Raw genomic sequence first — 17,971 nt, 5'->3', positions numbered from 1 at the left:
AAAAAAAACCCAACAAGATCACATTTCTGTTGATTGTTAGCTTGAGCTCCTAAAGGAGCCAAATCTGTCCCTTTAAAAAAAAAATTAAAAATGTATTTTCATCTGAAACTCATGCTAGATGGGAGTTTTACATTCTGTATTATATGAAACAGATGGCTGAGTGGGGGCACTTGTCATGTTATACCCCAGAGAAGGCTTTTAAGATTACTCTCCAAGACGGATTCACCTCAGACTCCAACCTGTTTCCCTGTCTCATCAAATCTTTTTACTCCTTCCCTCTGCACAGACCGCCTAGAACCTTCCCCACCCCCCACCCCCCGGCCACAAAGACACACACACACATGACCTTTTCAGAACCAACCTGCTTGTTAAGGCAAGAGGTGTACAAATTTACAAATCAAACAACATTGTGCACATCTTTCAAAAGAACTGCTTATTTGCTTTATTTTTTAAAAATAAAAAACTGCGTAAGCCTTTAAAAGAATAGTGTAAGGGGCCAAGTCTGCCTCAACCTGGTCAAAGTGGCCAACAAAGATGTCAGTGGTCTACCACACAAAAATGCCATCTTCCAGAAGACATTTTGGCTGACATTTCATAGTGCTTATGGTGACTGATTTCAGAAGATTGGTCATACCTTAACTACTATGGGCCAACTGAATTTCTGCTGATATAAGCATTTTGGTGAGTTCCTCAGGAGGATAAAGTAACCCAGGGCTCTCTTTTTTCCTCCCTGAGGTGATCAAATGAGGACCAGTTTATTATACCTCCTTCAGCCATAGCCCAACAAATGCAACATCTAGGGTTACTGACCTCCAAGTGATAGCTGGTGATCTCCTAGGATTTCAACTGCTCTCCAGGCAACAGATCAGTTCCCCTGAAGAATATGGCCTCCTTTGAAGGTGGACTTATGTCATTATGCCCTGCTGAAGTCCCTCCCCTCCCCAAACCCCACTGTCTCCAGGCTCCACCACACCCAAAATCTACAGGTATTTCCCAAGCCGGAGCTGGCAATCCTAGTGATGCCTGATTGTATGGTACACTTTATAAGGTCCTGCGTGGACCATGCCTTTGACACACATTATTATTATTATTATTATTATTACTATTATTATTATTATTACGTACCTTTAATTTATATCCCGCCCTGTCCGCAAGCAGACTCAGGGCGGCTAATAATCAGTTCAAAATTTCAGACAATTAAACAATCAATTCAAACAATAAACACTATTAAAACATTTTAAAACCATTTTACGGTGCTGTTACATCTGATCACATCCAGAGAACTCAGACTCCCTCATTAGTTGGTGCTGATTTCTCAGCTGCAACACAGAAGACGCTGAGAGGATGCAGAACCGAATGAAAATCTGGCTTTCTCTAGTCCCACGGGAAGTTAGTCCTCATGCCCTGCATGTTCTCCCGATAAACACGGTCAAAGTATTCATTCTGTGCCACTGTCAGGTGGCTCTTCCAGTCCCCAGAGATCCCTGAGACAACACACAAGGGTAACCACAAGGAATAAGAAAATGCTCAGCAGCAAATATCCTCCTCCCTGCGAATCTGCTCACAAGCACTGCCATCTGAGTGCCCCCACCCCCCCAGTCAGAATTTGATGCTGGTTTTGACACGTCCCTATTCCCTATGACTCAGCCTGCTCCTATAGTCATGCTGAGATAGCACAATTCTGTGGCGTGATGGCCAGAAGAGCATGGCAAAGAACACACATCACACCAGACCAGTCTTAACGCTGCTCATTTACCTTTTCTCATAAACTCTCCTTTTGTGTGGTCCGCAATAATTTCATCCACCAGAGAGTAATTGGACATCTTGTTCTCCTTCATCTTCTGGAAAGAGGCATATTCCACCACAGAGTCAAGTTGCTGGCTACTGAGCTCTTTCCCAAGGAAGTGGCAGATCTTCTCCACACTGCCTCTCAGGTCCTGGGGATGACACAGGCAGAGACGACAGAGTCTGAACGTAAACTCATGAGCTTTGCGACCCACATAAGATACCAGCACCCTAACACTCAGCACGCAGAAGCAATCAGTGCCATTTTTTCCAGGGTGCTGCATTATTTCTATTTGGCTACCGACTGACCTTTTCCAACAATACAACAGTCATTAAAACAAACAGCTTATTCCAGGGGTGTCGAACTCATTCGTTATGAGGGCTGGATAGGACATAAATGAGACCTTGTTGGGCCAGGTCATGTGGGGTTGGGCCAAACCATGCTGGGCTGGGCCATGTGTGTACCTATTTAAGATTAGGTAGCAGAGATATAAATTTTATAAAGAACAAAAACAAACACAAATATATATTTTAAAAAAAATTAAAACATGCTTAAAATATTAGCACTCGTTGGTCTTAAGGATTTTTTTCTTTGTATTTTTGCCATGGGATCCAGGGAACTGGGAAAGGAAGCTCTGGCTCTTTCCTTCCTTCCCCAGGGGACTGGGGGGGGGAGAGCCTCAGCCAATAGAAGGAAGAGAGGCTTGGTTCATTAGCTCTGTTGTGATTGAAAGAGCCTGGCAAAGCAAGCTCTTCCCCACTTCTCCCCAAGGGAGGAGCCTAAGCTAATGGAGAAAACAGAGGTCTTGCTCTGTAGCTTCTGTGTGATTGTTATGCAGAAGGAAGCAAGAGAGAGGGAGAAGGAAACAGATGACAGCCAGTTGCTCAGGGGCCTCATTTGGCCCCCAAACTGAATGTTTGACACCCCTTGCTTACTCTGTTTGCATACAGATTCAGGTTGGGTAACTGTTTGTCTGAAGCAGCAGATGAATGTTTGAGCCCAGTAGCATCTTTAACAAAGTTTTATTCAAGGTATAAGTTTTCATGTGCATGCACGCTTCTTCAGGCACAGCAACATGGCCTCTTCCATGCCACAGGAAAAGATCCCAGGAAACTTTCTCAGGAGAATGGGGATGGGGGGCGGGGGAGAGATGGTCTGTCATTTGCCAGTTTCCCTCTTTCAACAGAGGACAGAGTGTGTCTGTGGTGTGTGTGTGTTGGGGGGAGGGGTTTGTCTGGCAGCTTCTCCTCTGTATGCAGTGAACTAGCTTGCCATCCAACCTTTTAATTTGTTTTTTTGCAGAATCAGAGCTTTGAGCAGCTGCAGGTGCTGCTGTGGGTGGATGGCCAGCAACCCATGAGCACTTCAGCACAGGACAGGTGAATGTAATTGGGATGGTACCATCATGTAGGGGGTTTTCACGGTGAAGGCCCCCCAAGGGGCTGCATTTGCAGACCCTGTGAGTAGAACATATCCATGGCTGAGTCTAGTATGGCACACATGCGTGGTTGCCATGGCTGGGTGTATCCCTGTTTTGCTTTCCTGCAGGTGAAGATTCAACAGGAAGATTTACAGGCATGGCAAGTCCGATTTCCCACTTCCCACCCCTATAGTCCACTCCATCTGCGGTTCCTGCCCTCCTCTTGAGGTGGAGCACAGTGTAGCACCCCCACAGCCCTTCCAAGTTCCACTTGCAATGCCATCCCACTTAGAGGTGGGTACCTCAGTCCTTTTCCTCAGGAGGGAAGCGATCTGAGTCCTCACCACAGTTTGCAGTTCAATAAAGTTTGTGGTGTGCCACAAGTGTTTCTCTGGCTGTTTGGTTCAGATGACATGACAGGCGCTCCAAACCCCACCCTGCTCCACTCCCTCCCCAGCCCATCTCTCACTCCCCCTGAGGGATTATGGGGAAAATATCCACCTGAGACCCCTGGAGAGTCGCTGCTAATCTGAGTAGACAATACTGACTTTGACGGACCAAGGGTCTGAGTATAAGGCAGTATAAGTATGTGTTCAGAGTTGGTTTGTCCTTATTTGCCTCTGTGTAACAATCCTAGACTTCCCTGGTGGTCTCCTGTCCAACTATTAACCAGAGCCAACCCTTCATAGCTTCTGAGATGTGACAGTATCACCATCCAGGTCAGGGCAAATTATAGTTATTCAAGTTTGTCTGTTAGTGTGTGAGAGAAAGTTCTAACAGCTGGAGGAGGAAGGAGCATAGCTTTTGGTGGCTGCTCAAGTCGCCAGCTTAGATCCTCCCTCTTATTTTTCACTTTTTACTGTTCTGGCAAAGGAACTGTGTTCATCCTCAGAGACGCTCAGTCCATGGTGACAGAATATCTGGAGAGAAAGCTTGGCACCATCATAAGCAGAAGTAACTGCATGTGAGAGAAGATGGCCAAAGTTGGGACTATACCTGCTGGAGTTCTTCGTAGGTAATGTAGAAAAAGTTGGGCCTTCCTTTCAGTTCCATCCAGCTCTTCACATGGTCAAACCAGGAACTATAGAACACTAGGAGAGAAAAGCAGAGGGTGAAAGAACCAATTATGAGGGAACTGTAGCCACTTGTGAGGATGTGTAATACAACAGAAAATACTAAACTGGGATCTCTCCGTATCTTCTCCCTACAAGTTATGGTCAATATCTTACCTTTGATTGTGGATGGTGCCTCATTCAGCTACTTTCCTGAATGGCATGAGGCATCCACTTTTAGGGACAGAAAAACAGGGCATTCACAGAATGCTGAACACAAACACCCAGTTTCCCAGGATTCCCTGAGGAAAGCCATGGCAGTCAAGTAATATTCTCTGTAACTGTTGCCTGTGGCTTCTCACTCAAGGAAAGGGGATGTTTCCTTAAGCTCTTCAGTGGAATACAGATGTGAATAACATCATAAGACATTCTCACGGCCAGATCCAAGATAGCCTGAGAGAGGTCTTTGAAGTGAAACATTATTCCCTTAAAGTCTAATCTTCTAGGAACTGTTGGGCTCCATTCGTGACTCAAGGAGGGTTTGCATGTGGTGATGTATTCAGTGAAAGCCCCATGAAGGCCAGTTCCCCATTTTCCCTACCATTCCCACTCAGGAAATCCTCCAGATGCTCTTGCAGGCTCTTGGGTGTTTTTAGGATATTTGCCATCATGGAGAAATGGTAAGATGAGATCAGCACATCCTTGGGATTACGCAAGGTATAGATAACCTGTGGCAGATGTAGGAATACTATTTAGGGAGGGTGACATCTTCTCTCACATAAACATGTGTGCACACCACATTTATACATTTCACTGAATTTCTAGCCCACGCTCCCGAAACTGGAGATCATTTGTAACATATCCTTTCCCTCTAAATTTTAGATCAGTGAGGTGTCAAAAATGAAACATTTTGTAGTGCTTTTAAAAACTTCTCTGGCAGCCTCAAAACTGTATTTATTTTTAAAATAACGCCGGTATTTTTAAAAACTATACTGTCAAATATATACGAAAATAGATATTCTGCCCTTGCTGTGATTCTTGCTGTTTCCTACTGAAATTCTGTTGCCCCTTCCCAAATTGGATGAAGGAAATCCACAACTCCTTCTGGCTCTGTTTCATTCCCCAGAAATGAAGTTAACATTGACTCAAGTTAGAGACCTACCAGTGATAAAAGGGAGGGAAACCCTTCCTCTTTGTTGACTCCCCTATTTTCTCCCTTCTTCCCTCCCCATTGCTCCCAAACCTTCCCAGTTCCTTCTCTTCCTACACTTCCTCTTCTCTCCCCTCCCCATGCCACTGACTTTACTTCCTCCTCATTTCCTCACTACCAGGTTTGCAATTGAAAAATTGCAGAAGAAATGCAGATTTATACCCCGCCCTTCTCTCTGAATCAGAGACTCAGAGCGGCTTACAATCTCCTTTATCTTCTCCCCCCTCAACAGACACCCTATGAGGTGGGTGGGGCTGAGAGGGCTCTCACAGCAGCTGCCCTTTCAAGGATAACTCCTGCCTGAGCTATGGCTGACCCAAGGCCATTCCAGCAGCTGCAAGTGGAGGAGCAGGGAATCAAACCCGGTTCTTTCAGGTAAGAGTCCACACACTTAACCACTACACCAAACTGGCTCTCTGCTGCTGCTGCTACTTGCAGTTTCTTTCCCTTGCCATGTTACTATACCCTGAAGTACTGTTTATTGGGGTTGCCAGCAACCTTCAAATGGTGACTGAGATTTTGTAACAGCATCATGAGATCTTGTGGGTTTCCCCCCTTTAATAACTAGTTGTCAATACCTTGCCATGAAAGTGTTAATGCTCTGAAGCTGTCTTACAAACTGTCCCCTGTACCGCTAGAATGTTATCTCTTTTCTCCCTCTTTCCCATGCCTTACACCTGCTAGTATTAGGCTATATGGGCTTCCATAACAAAATGTATCAAGATCCACAACCTTGGACTGTGAGAACGCTGTCTCAGGAATGCTTGAGAAAGCAACTGAATGAAGGGGGCAAGGGGCACTGCTTGGTATATTACTGATACTTTCCAGTGTAACCCCAGATCTAACTCAGACTGCCTGTCTGAGAGTACCTGCTTGGGATTCTAAATAAATGGAACTTATTGAGTAACACGTCTGTTTATTGAGTACACGGGGGAAGCCTGACGCTAGTGCAGTTTGGGGCTTTTGTAAAAACAACAACAATAACAACCCTCTGCCCTCCCCTGCAAAATTAGATGTTCCTCTTGGTTTACAGAATAAATCCCAACCCCCTGATCTGTACATGGCCCTATTGTATGGGATTGCTGATCCACACTCTGAGGCCAAATTCATGAGTCTACCGGTTGTTCAGGTTCTATTGCAACTTTGAGTTGACTTTTGGGACATTGGGTGAAATGCGCAGGATGTAAAAGCACTCAACGTTACAACGGAAACTCTGAAATGGTAACATTCTCAGGGTAATTTTGAATTCTTACATTTCCACTCTATTTTGAAGGTGTTTGAAACATCAGTTCAGCTCTTTGATAACAGCTGGGGTAATCTATAAAACATGGCTTCTGTAAAGAGGTGATAAACCACAAAGGAAGGGGGAACCATTGGAGAGTTTCCCATGAAGATGAGTTCCAATAATTAAAAGGGATTGTGATGAATTCCTGCTCACCCAAAATCACAACAACCATTCAGAGGGCATACTCCTATGATTCTCACCCAAGTATGCACAACCTTATACACTTAGGTGCATCCATGCATTCAGACAGGAGCTCAGGCAGGCTTTGTGTGTATCTCTGTGTGTGTTTTCTGGGTCTGCTAAGCATTCCAGGGAGACTGTGTGTGAAAAATGGACTTTGTGCAAATTGCCCATGTCTTACCTTGGCTTTGGTGTGCAGAAAGGACTTGGGGAAAAGCTGAAATGGAAGGTGACTATTTAACAGCCGGGGTGGAGGATTTTGCAAAGCTTGCTTCAATCCATCATCAGTCTCAATCCAGGGAGACCGTTCCCACAGTAGCACACTGTGTGTCCATGTGGGGTCCCCATTCTGTGAGATCAAGCCCAAGATCTCTGCCATCCAATGGGTGCCTAGAAGAGAGTCCACTGGTTATGAGATTGTCTCTGCTTTCCAATCTTTTTCTGGGGATACTTCTTGCTGGGGTGAAATTCTAGCAGGAGCTCCTTTGCATATTAGGCCACACACCCCAGATGTAGCCAATCCTCCAAGAGCTTACAAAAAAGAGCCTTGTAAGCTCTTGGAGGATTGGCTACATCAGGGGTGTGTGGCCTAATATGCAAAGGAACTCCTATTAGAATTCCACCCTTGTTTCTTGCCCATTTGTTGAAAGAATCACAAGAACTGGACGGTATAGCTGTCCGCCTTTGGGTGTTACCACACAGGGCGGGTGGGGGCACACCCCCCCCCCCTGCTGATGGAACCACCCTTGGAGGAAGGAGAGCAGCCCAGGATCCCCAGCAGCCAACAAAGGAGAGTCCACCTGGGAATGCACCGCACTGCTGCAGGCCAGCAGGATGTTGACCTGGGGAGCTAAAGAGGCCGAGGCCAGCGACACAGGCCCAACAACAGCCAGGAAGATGGCTCCTTACCCTCTGCTGAGGAATGACACTCTGCCCCATGGGGAACTGAGAAGCCTGCCCTGGCTACTTCAACAGTACTGTAAAGTGAGTTCAGTCAGCTCTTAAGTAAGCAGCAACAGTTTATTCAAGAAGGAACAGTCACAACAACACAGGAAACTCAACTGGATATATATATATGCGGCTGAGTTAAGCACGCCCCCTTTAGTGGGCAGCAATCCCTCCTATTGGTCTCTCCAGGATGCTTCATTTACATTTCCTTGAGAAATGCTTTGCGCACACACACACACACCCCAATTGCCCAGTTCTAAGAAAATGGCCAATCAGATCGCAGGCATCAGGATCCTGGAGAGTAATGGAAGCACGCTTCAAGCTCAAGCCTGCAAACACAAAATCACGTAAGCAAATACATGACAAAGAAATACGGAGCAGGACTTCTGGATCCCCAAGGCAGAAGGTGGGTGCCCAAATGCAGGGGCAAGTGAGAGAGAAGAACAAAAGAAGAGGGAACTTGCATCAAGACTGCAGCCACAGCAGGGAAGAGAAGATGCCAAGTGCTGCCACATCCATACAAGGAGACAAACAAACACAGAAGGCAAAAGGGTGGAGCCAAAGGGGAATTAGAAAATCCAATAGGAGCACAGAAAAGGGGGTTTAGACAGGGGGATCCACCACTGACAAGTGCATGAGAACTGGACTCTACAGTTTGCCTTCCATGCCAGGGGCCCTTTGGAAAGGGGTTTCATAACAGCTATTGCTACAGGGTAGAGTGAAATATTATATTTCTTGGAAATCTACAAAACACCTGGGAATCTCATGTCTGTGCACATATTTGGTGATGCCCAGTCTCCTACAGACTATGAATTCTGGACAATGCCTCTGAATAGCTTTCCCTGATTCTATCTAATCAAAACCGCATTTGCTACGTAAATAGTGAGTTGGATTCAAAGTAAATTCCCCATTTGTGGAACAGAACTTTCCTGACCCTTTCCCAAGTCAGACAAGTGATGTCCATGATTGACTGGCTCCTGGGAGACAGGAACCATGAGGGGCTGTGGGTCAGTGGCAGAGCATCCGCTTGTCATGCAGAAGGTCCCAGGTTCAATCCCCAGCATCTCCAGTTAAAAAGGACCAGGCAGTAGGTGATGTGAAAAACCTTTCCCTGAGGCCCTGGAGTGCTGCTGCCAGTCTGAGTAGACAATACTGACTGTGATGTCTACTCATTCAGTATGAGGCAGTTTCATGTGTGCTGTGGGAGGGGGGTCTGCAGTAAGCATGGGAATCATGGAAACTGCCAACTTTGTCAGGATCCAACTCAATTATAAAATGCATCGATTAAGGTATTTATGCATTAACTCTGTCAATGTGACAACAATGGTTTGTGGCGTTTCAAGCATGCTTTCACGAGGCCCATCTTGGAGTAATTTCCTTTCGAAAATGTCAACTCCACCCATCAAAGGTAGTTGTGCAATCATTAACTTGTTCACAGAACCCAGAGTCGGTCTCTCCTGGGGCAAGTAAACAAATCCTAACATTGATTCATGAAAACACCAGGAGCTAGCTCACACATGCCCCAATTTGCTACCAGGAATTTTCTGGATGTAACTTCAGTTTAGACAGTGATTGCCTTTCTCTAATGAGCATCAGAAGCAATCCCCATTCCATTCCTTTTTGTTTATACCTGACTTGGGGTAAGTGACAGTAATTACATCATCATCCAGGGTCTGGAATTCATTTTCCACTTGATCCAGAGTTTCCAGTGAATAACAGACAGAAGGTAATAGGATTCCTTTGTAGCTGATATATTCTACTGATGACATTGTAGAACTGGAAAGAAGTGAGAGACAAAGAAGTAAAATCAGAGAGCTGCTTCCAGAGGGTCTATTCTGATTTTGTTTTACTGCTCTATTTTTAGAGCAGTAACATATACAGGAACATATACAGCCGAGAAACATATACATATACAGGAACATATACAGGAACATATACAGGAACATATACAGGAACATATACAGGAACATATACAGGAACATATACAGGAACATGTACAGCCGAGGCTACGTGAACTGCACTGGCTGCCGATCATATACCGGGTCCAGTACAAAGTGTTGGTCATTACCTTTAAAGCCTTATATGGCCGAGGACCTACCTACCTGAGGGACTGTCTCTCCCCGTATGAACCCCAGAGGGCACTGAGATCAGTTGGGAAAAATCTAATGACCATCCCCGGGCCGAGGGAGACTAAATATCAGAATACTAGGGTACGGGCATTTTCAATCGCGGCCCCTACCCTATGGAACCGACTCCCCGAGGAGGTGCGGGCCCTGCGGAACCTTGACCAGTTCCGCAGGGCCTGCAAGACCGCCCTTTTTAAACTCGCATACCTGGACTGTTAAGAAGATCGGCAATTAAGCACCCGCCAATGCGGTTAAGACCATACCGCTGAATAACTGCACTTATTGGATTGTTTAATGTTATTAAGTTAATATTTACTGTTTTATACTGTTAAATTTAAAAGTTTTAACCACTGTATGTTTTTATGAAATGTTGTTAACCGCCCTGAGCCTGCCGAGGTGGGGAGGGCGGGATAGAAATAAAATTTATTATTATTATTATATTATATTATTCTTGTTTAGTTAATAGTTACATGCTGCCAAATTGTTTTCTTTGTACATTTTTGAACATTGGGATGAATCCAACCAGCTTCTTCACTGATAAAAATGTTCACATACAGTTGCCGACCATCATGTTAAACTTGAGATCTCCCAGAATTATAGCTGATCACATCCAGACTAGAGAGATTAGTTCTGCTGAAGAAAATGGCCGCTTTGGAGGGTGGATGTTATGTCCTTGTACCCCGCTAAAATCCCTCCCCTCCTCAGGTTCCACCCCAAAAATCTCTAGGAATTTTGCAGCTAGGAGTTGGGAAGTCTAAGTAAGAGGGACTTGGATGTTATATTTCTCTTTCTCGGTATTTTTGTATTTTTATTGCCAACATGGCAACCTTGTGGGGTTTTGAAGGCTAGAGACATCCAGAAACTGTTTCAGTGCTTGCCTCCATGTCACAGTCCTGGACTCCATTGGTGTTGACCTGGGCTGACCCTGTGTAGCTTTTGATATCTGACAAGATTGGGCTAGCCTGGATGGTCCAGGTCAGGGCAACCTGTTAAGCCTTCCTTAAATGCTGGGCCTTTCCCCCCCCCTCCTCCAGGCAGAATGCCACTTCAGTTTACAGGCAGAGTTTGGGGCAGAAGTCCATGGGCTTGCCTCCAGCCACTCAGTAGAGAACTCCCAAAGGCCAGTGGCGAACAGTGCTATATCAAGGGCAGACTGCTCTGGCTTCTGGCTATTGGAGGTACATGGGCTCAGCAGTAAGCCCCAGAACCAGTTTGGTGTAGTGGTTAAGTGCGCAGACTCTTATCTGGAAGAACCGGGTTTGATTCCCCACTCCTCCACTTGCCGCTGCTGGAATGGCCTTGGGCCAGCCATAGCTATCGCAGAGCTGTCCTTGAAAGGGCAGCTTCTGTGAGAGCTCTCTCAGCCCGACGTGCCTCACAGGGTGTCTGTTGTGGGGGGAGAAGATATAGGAGATTGTAAACCGCTCTGAGACTCTGATTCAGAGAGAAAGGCGGGGTATACATCTGTGGTCTTCGCCTCCTCCTCCCCTCTGGACAAGCAGCAGGAACGCTCATTTGCTTTCCCTGTCGAAGTATCCTGTCAGCCAGTGACCCCCAACCCCAGCACAGGACATCCCAAGCAATACACCACTCAATCATATACACAATTGTATTTATTAATATTTCTATATAGTCCACTTTTCTTACAGGGAAATTAGAAGTATGGCACATTAGAAGCGAGGCAGGTTAAAAGTATGGTGATTAATTATTTCCTTTTGGGCCATCCCTTCAACTTATTTCTGAGCAGACCTGCACGGAGTTATGCACTAAGTCATTCATTAAGTCCCGGGGGGGGGGGAGACACAGAAAATATAAAAGGCACCTTGCTCTTGCCCTGCACTGGGTGGCCAAGGCCAGCCTGATCTCATCAGACCTCAGAGACTACGCAGAGTGGCCCCTGGTGAGTACTTGGATGGGAGGTCACCAAAGAAATCCAGGGTTGCTGTTCAGAGGCAGCTGATGGCCAACCACCTCTGCTCATCTCCTGCCTTGAAAACCCTACAGGGGTTACCACAAGTCAGATGCCACCGGATGCCACTTTCTACCCCCACCCCACCTTGCTGGTAATATGTGCAGTCTGGGAGAGGCGATTTTTTAAGAAGTTGGCAAAGCCTAAAGGAGAGTGGGTTCAATCCTCTCCGTAGGCATCTTCTTACCTGCAACTCCCTGAGGTTGATTGTGGCTTTTTCTAAAAAAGGGAACAGGGAACTATGTATCCTGTTGCTTAAACATCTGGGCAGTGGTCAAGAGAAAGGGGTAAATCAGTGGGGGGGGGGTGGTGGTGGAAGATAGCATTATGCCCCAAAGGTGTCTGATTCCACACAGGTTTTTGTTCTACCTCTGCATACAAACTGGAGTGTTATTGCTGTGTTTTGTTTGTAGATGCACAACCTCCTATAATCATCCACTTTCCAGGGAGAAAGCTCTGCAGTACAGGTTAGCCTGACTTTTGAATAAATGTGCACAAGATTGGACTTTAACATCCTATTGGGAATCGGCGAGATGTGTTAGAGAGCTAGTTTGGTGTAGTGGTTAAGTGTGCAGACTCTTATCTGGGAGAACCGAGTTTGATTCTCCACTTGCAGCTGCTGGAATGGCCTTGGGTCAGGAGTTGTCCTTGAAAGGGCAGCTGCTGCGAGAGCCCTCTCAGCCCCACCCACCTCACAGGGTGTCTGTTGTGGAGGAGGAAGGGAAAGAAGATTGTAAGCCGCTCTGAGACTCTGAAATTCGGAGTGGAGGATGGGATATAAATCCAATATCATCTTCTTCTTCTTAGTCAACACATGATGACTAAAGGGAGCCTTCACATCCAAAGGCAGCCAGTCTCTGGATCCCAGAGCCAGGAGGCAACATCAGGGGAAGGCCTTGTCCTCTATGCTCTCACTAGTTAACTAGTGAGACAGAATGCTGAACTAGATGGACCACTGGTTTGATTCAGCAGGGCTCTTCTTAGGTTCTTATGTACAACAGTTCAACACAGCTACTCCTCTGGACTTTATTTTCATAACATTGTTTTTCCTTAAGGGAACCTCCACATTCAGAGGAAGTAAGCCTGTGAATCTCAGTGCCAGGAGACAACATCAGGGGAAGGCCTTGTCCTCTGTGCCCTGTTGTTGGCCACGGTGTGAGGCAGCATACTGGACTAGATAGACCACTGGTCTGATCCAGCAGGGCTCTTACGTTCTTAACTCCAGTTCCTTTTTTTCCATTGAGGCTGAAACAGAAGTAGCTTGAAATCACAGGAAGCTGCTTCATGTTGAATCACACCCTCAGTCTATCATGGTCAGTATTGCCTGTTCAAACATGCAGGGGTCATCCAGGGTCTGAGACAGAGGTTTTTCACATCACCTTCCACCTGTACCTGAACTGGAGATGCCAGGGATTGAACTGGGGATTTTCTGCAAGCAAAATGGATGCTCTACCGCTGAGTCATGGCCTCTCCCCTTAACAAGAACCCCATGAAGCTGCCTTGTACAGGGTCATACCACGTCAAGCTCAGTATTGCCCCTGTGCAACAGGTCCCCAAGATATCTGGTCAAGATCTTTTACATGTCTTGCTTCCTAATTCTTTTAACAGGAGATGCCAGGGAGTGACAGTGATCCACTGCCTTTGATAACAGCCAAAAATGATAAAATGAGGGGAGTGGATGCGTATGAATGAAAATGCAGCAAAAACACACTGATGCTCCCTGTGGTGCATACTGCACACACCACACACAATTTCTTTTGAATCAGGAGTCAGAAAACTATTCCCCAAAAGATCAACTGCTGCTGGAGCAAATGTTCATCCCCCTGAGAAACCTCTCAGAGATCCCAGATATGAGCTTCTTTCCAAAACAAGGGCCTTTTTTGTCATCTAGAGGGGCACCACTTAAGAGTTGATAGATAATACAAAGCAAACCAGCTAAATAAGGAGCATCCAGCTGTCCCCATATCCCATAACAAATGCTCAATAACAATCCCTCAAATGGATTCCCCACTCACCTCAGAATTCAGCGTCTCTCTCTCTCCCTCTGCTTTTGACCTTTGGTCCTTTCCCTACTGGACTTCTGTGCTCTGTGGTGATGCTGCATCAGAAGATAATGAATTTATATCCTGCCCTCCACTCTGAATCTCAGAGTGGCTCACAATCTCCTTTACCTTCCTCCCCCACAACAGACACCCTGTGAGGTGGGTGGGGTTGGAGAGGGCTCTCACAGCAGCTGCCCTTTCAAGGACAACCTCTGCCAGAGCTATGGCTGACCCAAGGCCATTCCAGCAGGTACAAGTGGAAGAGTGGGGAATCAAACCTGGTTCTCCCAGAAAAGAGTCCGCACACTTAACCACTACACCAAACTGGCTCTCAGAATCTGTTCTGTTGCTTAATTGTGAGTGATAAACATGCATAGAAAACAAAATGAAAAAGGTATTGCTAGAACAGTGTAAAGTACCCTTTGTCCCAGTTGAAAATAGGAAGGAAAATAACACAGAAGCTAATGGCCTGTCATACAAGCAACTGCATGCTCAGCTGTTCATTCCGGGCAGTATTTTCTAGGTTTAATCTTTTCTGTGACTGATTCTTTCCATGCCAGTTTGCACAATCCTTCAATCAAATGTAAAGAAATTCAAGCCCAAAGTCTCAACTGTGCCTTACGATTTGTAGCATATAATATTGAGCTTTCCTTGACCAGACTTTGGTGCAGCCAGGCAGGCATCAAGAGCAAGGGAAGGTTGTCCCCGATGGGGACCCAAAATAGCTTACATCCTTCTCCTCTCCTCCATTTTATCCTGACAACATCCCTGTGAGGTAGGTCAGGCTGAGAGAGGGTGACTGGCCCAAGATCACCTAGGAAGCTTCCCCAGTACAAGTAGGGATTTGAGCCATATCCTGTGTGATTCCTCCTCCCTTCTAGCTCACCTGTTCTTCCTTTGCAGAAAGGTGGAAGGTTTTCATGGGCAGGGGTGTGTGTGTTGATACAGATGCAACTTCTGAATAAGCAATTCCACATTTGCAGTCCAGAGTGATTAGGTTTTTTAGGAAGGTCCATTTAGAGTCAAGAGGCACAAATACTGGGTGATTACAGCTGAGACTGAATGTGAGAAAGCAGCAAGTTGAAAATTTCTTCTAAAAAAAAAGAAGCTGAAAACTTGACCAATTTCCCACTGACCTTACGCCGCTCTCACGTTTGTCTTCTCAACGGGGCTTCCTTCCAATTTCACACTACCTGCCCCGGGGCTGCAGCAAGCATCAGCGTTTTCACACAGCAAACAGAAACCAAATGAAAAACCAAACGAAAAACAAAAATGCCCAGCCCAGGGCAGATATTGTGAAATCGGAAGGAAGCCCCGCTGAGAAGACCAACATGAGAGCGGCATAAGGTGAGTAAGAAATTGATCCTTCTTTTTCTCTCTTGCACAGAACAAATGCTGGCCATTCTGCTCTTCGACTTGCTGCTTCTGCAGGCATCTTGAAGACTGATCTTTCTCACAACCAAACCCAGTTACAATCATCCAGTACTTGCACATTTTGACTCTAAATGGACTTTCCTGACAAGCACCCCATTCCCTGTAAGTAAAAGCGTTGAGGAAATTCTGTGTAATCTATATCTGAGGAAGTCTGCATCCACCCGAAAGCTCATACTGTGAATTAAACTTTGTTCATCTTCACAGTGCCACTGGACTGCTTCTGTCCTGCTACTTCCGACCAACACGGCTACCTCTACCTAAAACTAATTAGATTAGTTACTGCTTAGTACTGCTTATACTTCTAAACAATAAAGTCAAGCGGAGGATCACTCAGAAATGTTTCAGGTTTATTACAAGGCTGGCAACCCTAGGCATATACCATAGAATAGCCGCTATGACTGTCCCTCTTGTTTCCAAGCTTGTGCCCTCTGCCCTGCTGTAGGATTAGAAAGCACCCTCCTTCTCTAGTCTCCCTGGAGAACTTCAGGCAGAAAATGGCTATAGTGAGCAGCATGAATTAATTAATTAATACGAGAGAGAATGAATTGATTAATTAATATGTGGCAGCTTCTGGGCTTCACTCCTGTTCCCTGCTTCCTAAACATATATGTTAGAAATGGCAAGTTAGAAATGGCAAGTTAACTACACTGCAGATCAGGGGTGTCACACATGTGGCCCAGGGGCCAAACCAGGCCCCCCGAGGACTCTTATCAGGCATGCAAGCCAGTGTGTCCTTCTCCCTCTCTCTTGCTTCCTTCTGTGTTGCAGCTTGATTTGCCAGGCTTGCTCAATCACACAGCAGCAGCTGCAGAGCAAAGCCTTGATCTTCCCCATTGGCTGAGGCTCTTCCCTTGGAGAGGAAGAGAGGAGGGAGAGCTCACTTTGCCAAGCTCTGAATCGCACAGCAGATTGAGCATCTCTTCCTTCTATTGGCTGAGGCTCCTCCTCCTTGTTCCCTGGGGAAGGAGGGAGAGAGCCAGAGCTTAATCTTTTAAGCACACTTTTAAAAATGTTTTTAATAAATCTTTAACTGTGTTTGTGTCCTTTATAAAGTTTATATCTCTGCTACCTGGCATTATATTTAACGACACACATATTTTAGGACACACATGTACGGCCTGACAAGGTCTCATTTATGTCAAATCCAGCCCTCATAACAAATGAGTTCGACACCCCTGCTGTAGATATTGTAAAAAGTACTGCTGTCTGTAAAAGCTGGCTTGAGAATACCGCTGGTGGGGATATTATAATGAGGGAGTGTTTAGTCTGTTTTTAGAGTGTAAATATCGGTTATGTAATAATAGGAGTCAGGAATTTTGTGTAAGAGGTGATGAGTTTGTTTCTGTTTTTTATGTTTTGTTTGTATTTTTAAGCTGGTCGGATGACTGTGAATAAAGAACTACTACTAGTCTGTTTTTATTGACTGTTTTGAAGGGAGTTATTCACATTCCTCTAAACATTCTACTTGACTGATGTCTTCTGCTGACGGACTGGGAGCATGCGGTCTGTTTGATAACCAGTAACATGTTTTCTAAGTAAACATAAGTTTTGTTGTTATTGCATAGTTTAAACTACACACACGTGGCTGCGATCACATGCTCAATGATGCGGTTTCAATCCACTTTCAAGCTGGGTTTTGCCAGTTCACAGAGTGAAAAATCCAGTTGAAAAGTGCGTTGAAAGTGGATTGAAAACTGCAATATTTAGCATGCATTGATCGCAGCTATGGTGCTGCTGACTGTTTATTTTTAATTAAGCAGCAACATACCCCAGAATAGCTCCTGTGACTGTCTCTCCTATTTCCAATTCAGGACCATCTCATCAATACAGACCGGGGGTGGGGGGTGGCCAAACTTGCTTAATGTAACAGCCACATAGAATAAATGTCAGATGTTTGAGAGCAGGCTGGCAGGCAGGAAGGCAAGTAGATAGGGGAGGGAAGAGGAAGAGAGGTGGAAAGAAAGCAACTTTAAAATGCATTCTCCAAGTCACCGACTGGCTTGGCTTGGAGAAGTGATTTAAAGAGAGAAATGTCTTCTTCAAGCCAGCCAACAGGGTGGTAGGGGCGTTGAGAGCCACACAATGTGTGTGAAAGACCCAAGCCACAGTTTGCCCCCCCCCATAGAAAAAACAAGTGCCCCAAAGGAGGAGAGATCCAGCTGTTTTGTTTCAAATCGCCCCTCCCCTTTCCCCCAGGAGTAAGGAGAGGACCCCCCCCTCCGCCTTGTTGTTATTGCATAGTTTAAACTACACACACGTGGCTGCGATCACACATGCTCAATGATGCGCGAAAGAAAGGGATCTTTCACTCCCCTCGCTCCCTCCCTCAATGGAGTATAAAACAACAGCAGCAAGGCCCCCTCGAGGCCACTTACTCGCGAAGTTGGAGGCCGAAGAAGGGGAGGAGGTTTGCTTGGGAGCGGCCGAAGCGGGTGGACGGCAAAGGGATGGATTAGCATGCGGAATCCAGCAAACGCGGACCGGAGCCGGCCCAACTTCAATCCTCGGAACGAGGAAGC

General features: G+C 45.9%; 1 protein-coding gene across 1 annotated transcript; it reads right to left on the bottom strand.

The window, feature by feature from the left end:
* Positions 1–418: 418 nt before the first annotated feature.
* LOC132586482 (sulfotransferase 2B1-like) lies at positions 419–17,971 on the bottom strand. The gene is made up of 7 exons (XM_060258575.1): positions 17,828–17,971; positions 9,512–9,657; positions 7,115–7,323; positions 4,860–4,986; positions 4,203–4,297; positions 1,757–1,937; positions 419–1,484 (listed from the first exon to the last, which is right to left on the bottom strand). Exons 2-7 carry the CDS (start codon positions 9,648–9,650, stop codon positions 1,375–1,377), a joined length of 861 nt encoding a protein of 286 aa, XP_060114558.1. The 5' UTR covers positions 9,651–9,657; positions 17,828–17,971; the 3' UTR covers positions 419–1,374.

The sequence above is a fragment of the Heteronotia binoei genome, chromosome 17 (assembly GCF_032191835.1).
Source record: "Heteronotia binoei isolate CCM8104 ecotype False Entrance Well chromosome 17, APGP_CSIRO_Hbin_v1, whole genome shotgun sequence".
Classification (NCBI taxonomy): domain Eukaryota; kingdom Metazoa; phylum Chordata; class Lepidosauria; order Squamata; family Gekkonidae; genus Heteronotia; species Heteronotia binoei.
This window is presented reverse-complemented; position numbering and strand designations above follow the sequence as displayed.